This window comes from Gavialis gangeticus, unplaced genomic scaffold, assembly GCF_001723915.1.
Source record: "Gavialis gangeticus isolate Ggan-Ray unplaced genomic scaffold, GavGan_comp1, whole genome shotgun sequence".
NCBI lineage: Eukaryota > Metazoa > Chordata > Crocodylia > Gavialidae > Gavialis > Gavialis gangeticus.
In genome coordinates, this window is record NW_017729032.1 from 64,795,218 (window position 1) to 64,805,864 (window position 10,647).

The window sequence follows — 10,647 nt, forward strand, 5'->3', positions numbered from 1 at the left end:
TCCTCCTCCTTCTTCTAACTTTCACTTTCAGCCTCTGAAGTGCCCAAAGCATCCAAAACTTTTCCAAAGTGCTTCAGAAGCTCCGAACTGCTTCAGAAAGCCTGAATAAGCCAGCGCTTCGCTCTGGGCATGCTGCTTCTGCGGCCGAAGTGGCCCCAGATCCGAAGTGCGGTCCAAAGCCTCACACAGCCCTAATAATTACTAAATGACTGTGTAGTTAGCGTCTTGTGTAGACATGGGCACTGAGTATTCAACACTACTTTATGTGCCCTTATTCACAGTACATAAAGACACCCAGCATTTTGAAGCATTTAAGTACCTAAAATGCATATATAGGCATCTACTGAGATTTTCCAAGATACCTTACTTCCATTGAAATCAGCAGAAATTAAATGTTTCTGGAAATCCCACTCAGCACATATCATTCCCTAAATACATTTAATATTCTGATTTGAATTCCTAAATCTAGGTTCACTTATCTAACTTTAATGCACTAGTTTAAAAATATTGCTGACAAACTAAGCATAAAAATATGTTAGGGGCCACAAAAACATTGATTCATATAAAGAAGAATGACAAAGGACCATGCATATATTAACATGAATACGAACGGAAAGTTTTAATACTCACATGAATTTAAATACTGTCATTCAGAAATGGTTTGTTTGTAGGACTCTTAAGACAATATTTAACTTTAGAATCCATTTAAATATTAAAAAACATACCTTAGAGGTTTGTAATGGTGGAAAATGTAGAAATGTTTATATGACACATATTTAAGAGCCAGATTCAATGTAGATTTTTGGATAAAACATTTCAAAAGGCAGCTAATATCAATAATACTTTGTATTTTTATTATTTTTAAGAGTCTTCAAACCCTATATGGACCTTAATTTTTAAAAAATCAACAAGAGTTGGGAGGCAATATAGCAGTATAATACCTTGAATATCCCAATTTTACACAGAAGAATGTAAATGAAAAGGAAATGGAAACAGAACTTTAGATGCAGACCTTTGAGGTTATTTAAGATACCTAAGCCCAGTTGAAATGATATACAAGTTATGTGGATTAAAATAAGGAGGAGTTTGATGCCTTTGAGAATTTGGGCTCAGGGCACAAGGCAAGTTAATGACAGAGCTGAGAAATGTGTCGCAGTCTTTCAACTCCCAATTCTGTGGCTGAACTATTACATAATTTTCCCAGTAAGAAATAGGTGTATTTGATTGTGTTCACTACCTCTTACATATATTTTTGAGTCTTGCTTTGAAATTTTCACCTACAAAGTAGAAGAGTACAGGATCTAGGCAGCTATTCATTGCAGCTAGGCACAGGGTAATGACAACCCCTTTGTGCAAGATACACTTGCTTTCAGTATCATTTTTCATCTGTGCCAGATGGACAGTTCTTAGTATGTGATATGGCAAGAAACAAAGGAAGAATATGAACAGAGTAAGGATGATGGTTAACCTTGCCTTCTTATGACAGGTTCTTACCCTAGCGTTTGTAGTCTTGGCCTTAAGTAAGGCTTTGATTGCAAACACATAGCACACAACAATTGTGCAAAATGGCAGGGAGAAGCCGATTCCCAGGACAATATAGTTTAACAGAATGATCTTGTCTGTATTGTTTGCTTGGAGATCCAAGCACTTTGTTGAGGAATTAGTTGGGGTGATTCCAGTGTCCAGCAGTTGGCTGCTACTTGCCATCACAAAAGCCCATATTACAACACATATGATCCTGGCATACTTTGTGCTGGTTACTTGGAAACATTTGAATGGGTAGACAATGACCATGAAGCGAGCAACACTCAGCATGGTAAGAAAATAAATGCTGCAGTACATATTGACGTACAAGATATAGGACACAATTCTGCAAAATGTATCTCGAAATATCCAGTCAGATTTCATCAGGTAATAGGTGGCCCGGAAAGGCAAAGTGGACACAAACATGAGGTCTGAAATGGCCAAATTCAGCATGAAAATATTCCCTGGAGACTTTCTCTTACAAGGTTGTAGGAAAACATATATGGAAAGGCCATTTCCAACAACACCAAATGTGAATATGGTCACATAAGCAATGGGATAAACAACCTGCTTGAACTTATCCGTCGTACAGTTGTCTGACGCGCCGTTAGTCCCATTCATCTCTAAAACTGGCACAATCTGGAGGGAGGCTTACTGTGTCTCTGCCAAATTAAAAAGCAATTGTTGCAAATGTTGACTCTCCAAATTCAGCATTATAAACATATAATTACATGTGAATTATACAGTCTGCAAACAGCAGGGGAAAATAATAGTTGGTTACATTAATAACTATTCACTCTGTCCCAGTAAATATAGATGCACTGTAATGTTTGTACAGCACTTACAAAGTGTAGACTGATATAACTGCCCACTGTCTTTGCTGTTTCAGTAGATAGCCAAGTTGGGCACTTATACACATGTGGGGCGTCTGCTCTGACACACTGGACACCCAATGTGTTGGAGCAGATTTGATTAATCGAGTCTGCTCAAGCATGTAAATTGACGCACGCTGGCAGCCTTGTGCATCATGTGTATCAGTGGGGCAGCACACGTCAGTGCTGAGAAAATAGCGGTGGTGCGCTTTGAACTAAAACACATTCGGTGTGCTTTAGTTCAAAGTGCACTGCTGCCATTTTCTGAGCGCTGACATGCACTATACCACTGATACACCTGCTCCAGACATAGCGCTGGGCACTTTTAATTAGTGTGGCTCATTAATTAAGAGCCTCCAGCACTGCATCAGCACCACATGTAAGAATGCCCCTGATTTCAGTTTCTTAAAACCAAATATAGGGCCTACTGACAGGTCACCTAAAGCTGTAATCTTCTCTGATCAGGCATGAAAGCAAAACTGATGTTGGTCATTTTGTGGATGGAAGATCTTGAATCATAATGGCAGAAGCAAGTAACTGTGGGGGAATGGCTGATGGGCTGCTGGCCCTCTAAGTAAGCCTTGCCTGCCCTTGCAGGGCACCAGGCTAAAGTGCTAGGACAACTTAATAATGAACACCTGCCCTCTAGCAGGCACTCAAACCTTCCCTAGGCTTAACATAAAACAGGGCCACCTGTACATATAACCAAGCCCTTCTCTGCCCCAGGTACCTTCCTTTGTTCCTTGCCTTACAGAGTTTCTCATTCAGAGCCCCTGCCAGGTCAGGAGTCCTGCTGCTCTGCTATCATTGAGCTCCATAGCTACTAGGGCAAGACTAACTGATTGGTGCAGGCTCTGGGCTTATATAGTTCAAGCCTGAGCCCTCTTCTGGTCAGGTGAGTGCCTCATTAGCTCCCCTCTGCCACCTGCAAGCAGTCTCTCAGGCTGCTTGCTCCCTTAAAGGAGCAGGAACATCCCAGTGCCTTTTAAAGTCGAGCTCTTTTCCCGTTCACTGCTTTAGCACCACTTGTCCTTTCATAGCGTTGCATCCCAGAGCTCCACATTTTACCTGTCCCCATGAGTAAGCTCTGTGACACTGCAGTGTGCATGTGCTGGGTGGGGTTTTGTTTTTCAACAGGGCATAATTCAGTTAAAATGAAAATAAATGATCACCTGAATACTAAAATGATGTTTTCCTCGGCAAGGGCTAATTCCTTACTAAATTACAGCTTTTTATCCCAAACTGATTTGGCATGAACACTGTTTTTTTAAAAAAATAGAATCCACATAATTGTTATTTAATAATGGTGAACTATGTATCTTCATTCATTCATACTGGGAATTGCTGAAACATTTTTAGATTCACTGTATCCCAAATTTTTATTTTGGGGTAGGGATGAAGTGAGGAAAGCTTTAGCCTAGGAAGTTTAAACTTTCAGGAAATGTTGCCCCACTATAACAGCAATAAAGACAGGCATGGTTTTGATGGTAGAGTACAGGTCTGTGAGTAGTACTAGTTCCTATAATCCAGTACCTAATTTGTTAAGAGTTTTTCAAGAAAGTAACTATTTTAAAAAATATCCGTCTCTGAAATTACCCCTCTAGAAAATAAATATAATCATGTCTACCAATATCACAGACAGTGACAGTTCCTATATACAATGGATATTGGCAACAACAGTGCAGAAAAGCATACCTGGGTGCCTGCACCCTATTTATGTTAAAGCTAAGCAGATCACCAGTTCATTCAGATTTAAGTTTAGGAAAGCATCCCTGTTCAGAAAAGCACTTAAATTCAGGTTTAAATCCCAATGATGCTATTTTACAGGCCCCAGCCTTCAGTGGCCGAAAGCCTAATAGAGGGATTCTCCTTATTTGCAACCCTCTCCCTCAGCCGAGAAGAGAAGTGTTATGGCAGAATTCCCTATGGAGGAGAAAAAATAATTTGCAATAAAAGCAATGTCAAGTGGTTTCATTTACTCTTTATATCAAATCACCTTCAGGAAGCTTCTCTGTCTGAAATCAGAAACAATGTTTTCCCTTTACAGGTTTGCTGATGCTGATTTTCTTATTTTTCTGAAATCCAACATGGTCCAAGGTGTTGTAAGATAAATATTTTATTGTATTTTGCTAGGGTCAGAAGTCCTGGACTCTAAAAAAAAAAAAAAATTAAAATCAGAGTTCTGCAATCTGTTTTAAAGTTTGTGCCATGTATCTTTAAAAATATGAGTGAATTAAGCCTGTGTGGTAAGCATAAAAGCTAAGGGAACTGAGGTACAATGAAGCTAGTACCTTGCTGAAAGTCACCCAGCAAGATACTGAGAGCTGCCTATCTCCAATGAGATCACAACAGAAAGGAGTAAGAGGGAGATTCAAATACTGCCTTGGAGAAATGTACCTTTTAACATTTTTAAAAGGGAAAGGGAAATTGCTGCTTGGAAGTACACATTAGCTGTTGCAATCTAACTCAGAAGTGAAGCAAGGCAACTATGCGGCATTTGGGGTAGCATCAGGCTGCACTGTCAGCACTGATAGCAGGGTGTGGACAGCTATCAGCTGATACCCTGGTCGCAACCCCTCAGTTACATTACCAGTCTAACAGTTTGGTAATCTTACATTACCAATCTACATGATCCTATAATGATACAAGTTACCTAAATCTCTATAACTTTAACCCTGAATGACATGTATCACTACAGAATTATGCACACGTAACAGCAACAGCAGTTTATATCAATAGCATTTGATATCAGTAAAATTGTTATATCTGTCTATAGCAGAAGTGAAGAGTCATCATAGAACCAGCTGGGGAGGGGGTACACACCAGGCCTACAGCACAGTAGCTAATGCATTTTAGATTAGGTGACTTAGCTGAGACCAGCCACAAAATCTTCGTTGAATTACTGATCCCTCAAGAGTTCTCACAGGTGTTACGTTTATGGTGCATCTAGACAGCCATGGGTCCTGGAGCTATCCCCAGCTGATCCTTAGGAATCAGGTTGGGGCAGCTCCTGGTCCTAAACTAGAACCTGGGACTTCCTGTCCCTGCTCCTGACATTCAGCTGAGGATCAGGCAAGATCAGCCTGGGGGCAACCAGACTTAGATGAATTAAAATGTCTATAAAAAGTTATAGACACTTTGGAAACGTAATAATATGGGTCCTGATTCTGCTCCCTGTCACATCAGACAGTGATGGTGGATGGGCTGCTCTTGGCCTGGAGGTGGGCAGTGGGGTCCAACAGGGTTCGGTCCTTGGACCAGTGTTATTTAATATCTTCACCAGCAATTTGGACGAGGGTGTGGAGAGTACCCTCTCCAAGTTCACAGATGATATCAAGTTATGGGGCAAAGTTAACACACTGGAGGGCAGGGAGCAGATACAGGCTGACCTGGACAAGTTGGATCAATGGGAGGAATGAAATAGGATGCAATTCAACAAAGATAAATGTAAGGTACTCCACCTAGGAAGGAGGAATCCCCAGCACACCTACAGGTTGGGGGATGACCTCCTCAGCAGCTCAGAGGCTGAGAGAGATCTTGGAGTCATAGTTGACTCCAAGATGAACATGAGCTGGCAGCGTAACAAGACCATCAACAAAGCCAATTGCACCTTGTCGTGTATTAGCAAATGCATGACCAGCAGATCAAGGGAGGTGATGCTCCCCACTCTATGCAGCATTGGTCAGGCCACAGTTGGAGTACTGTGTTCAGTTTTGAGCGCTGCACTTCAAGAGGGACATGGAGGATCTGAAGAGGGTTCAGAGGAGGGCCACTCACATGATTAGTGGCCTCCGTGAAAGATCCTACAAGGGGAGGTTAAGAGATCTGGAACTCTTCAGCCTTTACAAGAGATGGCTGAGGGGTGACCTTGTAGCCGCCTATAAGTTTATCAAGGGAGGACACCAGGGAATTGGTGATGCACTATTTACCAGAGTGCCCCAGGGAGTAACTAGGAATAATGGGTGCAAACTAGGAGAGAGTAGATTTAGGTTAGACATTAGGTAGAAATTTTTTCAGTAAGGATGGCCAGAATCTGGAATGGGCTTCCAAGAGAGGTGGTTCTATCACCTAACTTGGAGGTCTGCAAGAGGATGCTTGACAGTCACCTGGCTGGGGTCGTCTGACCTCAGTCCTCTTTCCTGCCAGGGGCAGGGGGTCGGACACGATGATCCATTGTGGTCTCTTCCGACTCTACAATCTATGAATCTATGAATCAGACCCACACCACTATAACATACTCTTTTATTTGTAACTTACATATGCCAGTGAAGTGAGACCAGAATCTAACCTGGAACCATTGAATAATATTGAAAATTGCATGGCCAATCCCACTAAATACACATAAATCAGCCACAAGACAAAGATTACCTAACAATCTATAACCTCAAATCCTCAGTTAAGTAAAGAACTAGATCTTAAAACAACCATCTACTAAAACAAGGTTAAGATTCCTTAGCCTGACAATGTAAAATGTATTTCTGTTATATTTTAAGAGAAATAGATTATGACACAGCAGTATTTATATTAGATATGAAAAAAGCAAATTCTCTAGTCTGATTTTAAGAAATGCAGAACATCCACAATCCCAGCTACATTAAATGTACCTGCAAGTGCACAGAAATTCTGAAATACTGAATTCTCTATACCAATGAGGAAGTGTCATAATACATCTTTTAAAATTATTTTCTTGATACCAAATACCATCTCTGCTGTTTAAACCATATATTTTTCTCCAAACAGTTTTCTATGGGATTTCAAGTTTGCCATTAGATTAGCAATGTGTTATTATCTATGTTATATTACAGGCATCAGCTACTGCCCTGTCAGAAAGCCAGATGTATGGACATTGGACAAAAAATGAAGTTCTGATTCACTTTGTCCTGTGAATGTTATATTTCAGTTCAAGCCAAACAGTTTCTTTCCTTTATTGTTGGTTTGGAATTAGCATTGATTTAAGCTGAACTGTGCATTCATTAACAGAGACAGGACATTTTATTTACCCTCATGCACACCTTCTAATGAATTGGTAATTTTGTAAACAAAGATTCTAGTTAATACAATCTGTACTTTGCACCTAGCAAGAAAATTAAATTCATTCACTCAGATTTTTGGTAAACTACCATTAGTTTATTATCTTTCATATTTCAAAATATTTGTGATTATAGAAAACTACCTTGATGTCCTTTCTTAAGGAGAAAAGAACTTTATTTAATAAACACCTAATATTTCAAGCAGCTAGAAGACCTCTTGTAAGTAACGGGGAAAAGTAGTTAATAATCTTTACCAACTTAAATACTGAACTAAAAAAAATTACAAACTTGTCCTACCTTAGTATGTGTAGCTTTCAGTTAATTCAGTAAATTAGTTTCTTCTTCAGCTTTTGCTATTTGAAACTGCCAGCCTGCTACTGGAGGGGGGAAAAGAACCTACATCTATTTATATCACGACCACAGCCAATGACAAGTAAAAGGAAGTCAATATTTTTAGCAGAAGTTTTATTTCTCCCGGAAGATATATTCTTAGGTCAAGAAAAGGCATTTTCTCCCATACTACATCTATATCTTTTTCAAAAACATATCAAAAAAGGCTCTGCAGTTACGTAATACATCTGGAAACTTCTTAACTACTCGCATTTCTATCTATGGACTTCAGTAATCAAACCAGTAAATTGCTGGAGTACCATAGAATAATTAAAAACATACTTTCCCTGAGAAAATATTATATTTTCCCAGTGGGGTACTGGGAAGAGACAGCCTCCACCTCACTCCTCTGGGGAGGAGGCTCTTCTCAGCGAGACTGGCTGACCTACTTGACCGGGCTTTAAACTGAGCCTGCCAAGGGATGGGGGGATTACCACCACTGCAAGCCCACTGGGCAGTTTTTGTAAACCCAGCAGGCTAAGGCACTCAAGGGAACCCAACCCTATGCCAGCTCCAGAGCAATCTGGACACCCAATGGGACACTTACTTGCCTGTACACCAGTGGCAGTACCCTAGGGAACAAACAGGAGGAACTGGTCCTCCTGCTAAACCAAAAAGATTACCGTCTCATAGGGATAACAGAGAGCTGGTGGGACTCCACCTATGACTGGGCCACAGGTATAGATGGCTATACCTTGTACTGGAGAGATCATGGGCACAAAAGGGGCAGGGGGATAGCTTTTTATGTCAAGGAAAGCCACGCGTCCCTGAAAGCTGACATTAGCACCCGGGGGGGAAGATTGGAGACTCTCTGTGTCAAAATCCATGGCGAACAAGGCATAGGTGTCACAATGGTGGGGGTCTACTACAGACCTCCTAGCCAGGATCAAGAGCTTGACCAGAAATTCGCCAGGGAACTAGCTGAGGCTGCATGCTCCCGGTGCATGGTTGTCATGGGAGATTTCAACTACCCGGACATCTCATGGGAAGAGCGCTTGGCCAAATCCGAACAATCGCAAAGCTTCCTCATGTGCATGGATGAGCTCTATCTGACTCAAGAAGTCTATGGACTGATGAGAGGCAAAGCGCTGCTCAACCTGGTACTGGCAACAGGGATGCCAGTAACCTAATGATCGAAGGGAAGCTGTGAGACAGCAACCATGAGCTGATCACCTTCACCATCTGCTGTAAAGCAGGAAAGTCAGTCAGCAAAGCAGAAGTCCTCGACTTCAGGAAAACTGACTTCTACAAGCTCAGGAGGCTTGCTGGTTGTGGCCTTAAGAGACCACGACCTAAAGGGGAGGGGAGTTCAGGAAGAGTGGTTGCTCCTCAAGGGAGCGAACCTGAAAGCACAAGCAATGTCTATCCCGTCTTGAAGGAAAGGCAGCAAAAGGGCACAGCAGCCCCTTTGGCGCTGCAGGGAACTAGTGGACCTCCTAAGACTAAAAAGAAAGGCCTATAAAGGATGGAAGGCTGGATCCACCCCAAAGGAGGAGTACTCTGCACTGGTCGAGACCTGCAGGGAGTGAACCAGGAAAACCAAGGCTGCAACTGAACTCCAACTGGCTGCACATATCAAAGACAATAAAAAGTCCTTTTTTAGATATGTAGGGAGCTGAAGGAAAAGCAAGGGTAACATTGGACCCCTGCTAAACCATACTGGTCAACTGACAACCGATGCCCAGGAAAAAGCCAACCTGCTCAGTGGGTATTTTGCATTGGTTTTTCACCAGCCCCAAGGGACGGCCTTGCTCAATACAGTATGGGACAGCCAGGGTGAGGGAGAGCTGTTATCCTTCATCAATGTTGACCATGTGAAGGAACACCTTGAGAGGCTGGACACCTTCAAGTCAGCTGTCCTAGACAGCTTACATCCCAGGGTACTTAAGGAGCTGGCAGGCATCACAGCTCAGGCACTAACACGGATCTTTGAGAACTCGTGGTGCTCAGGCAAAGTGCCCAAAGATTGGAAGAAGGCCAATGTGGTGCCTATCTTCAAGAAAGGGAGGAAAGTAGATCCGGGGAACTACAGGCCCATCAGCCTGACCTCCATCCCTGGGAAGATCTTGGAGAAAATCATCAAAGAGACCATTCTTGACAAACTAGCTGAAGGCAACTTCTTATGGGATAGCCATCATGGGTTTGTTGTAGATAGGGCTTGCCTGAACAATCTCATCTCTTTCTATGACCAGGTGACATATCACCTGGACAAGGGAGAAGAGATTGACGTCATATATCTCAACTTTAAAAAAGTTTTCAATCTGGTATCCTATAATCATCTTATAGAAAAACTGGCCAATTGTGGCCTCAGCTACATCACAGTCTGCTGGCTGAGGAATTGGCTTTTAGGTCGGACCCAGAGAGTAGTAGTTGACAAAAGTCAATCACTGTGGTGCGCCATGACCAGTGGGGTCCCCCAAGGCTCCATCCTTCAGTCTATCCTTTTCAACATCTTCATTAATGATGTGGACATTGGTGTCAGAAGTGGACTGGCCAAGTTCACTGATGACATCAAACTTTGGGGAAAAGCATCCACACCCGAGGACAGGATAGTGATCCAGACCAACCTTGACAGACTCAGAAAATGGGCAGATGAAAACTTATGGCCTTCAAGTCTGAAAAATGCAAGGTACTCCACCTTGGGAAGAAAAACCCACAGCATGCTTATAGGCTCGACAGTGCTATGCTTGCTAGCACCACGGTCAAAAGGGACTTGGAGGTCACGACTGACCACAAAATGAATATGAGCCACCAATGTGATGTTGCAGCCAGCAAAGTGAGCAAAACTCTGGCTTGCATCCATAGATGCTTCTCTAGCAAATCCCAGGATG

The 10,647-nt window shown here is 42.2% G+C and overlaps 1 protein-coding gene across 1 annotated transcript; it reads right to left on the bottom strand.

Moving 5' to 3' along the window:
• Nucleotides 1–592: 592 nt before the first annotated feature.
• Nucleotides 593–7,868, bottom strand: CYSLTR2 (cysteinyl leukotriene receptor 2). Its single transcript, XM_019525587.1, has 3 exons — nt 7,724–7,868; nt 4,393–4,547; nt 593–2,186 (listed from the first exon to the last, which is right to left on the bottom strand). The coding sequence occupies exon 3, from the start codon at nt 2,143–2,145 to the stop codon at nt 1,234–1,236; it is 912 nt and encodes a 303-aa protein (XP_019381132.1). The 5' UTR covers nt 2,146–2,186; nt 4,393–4,547; nt 7,724–7,868; the 3' UTR covers nt 593–1,233.
• Nucleotides 7,869–10,647: the final 2,779 nt, after the last annotated feature.

Bases quoted from the DNA above. Each gene is read 5' to 3' on its own strand.
- CYSLTR2 (XM_019525587.1), bottom strand. From the start codon at position 2,145: ATGAATGGGACTAACGGCGCGTCAGACAACTGTACGACGGATAAGTTC.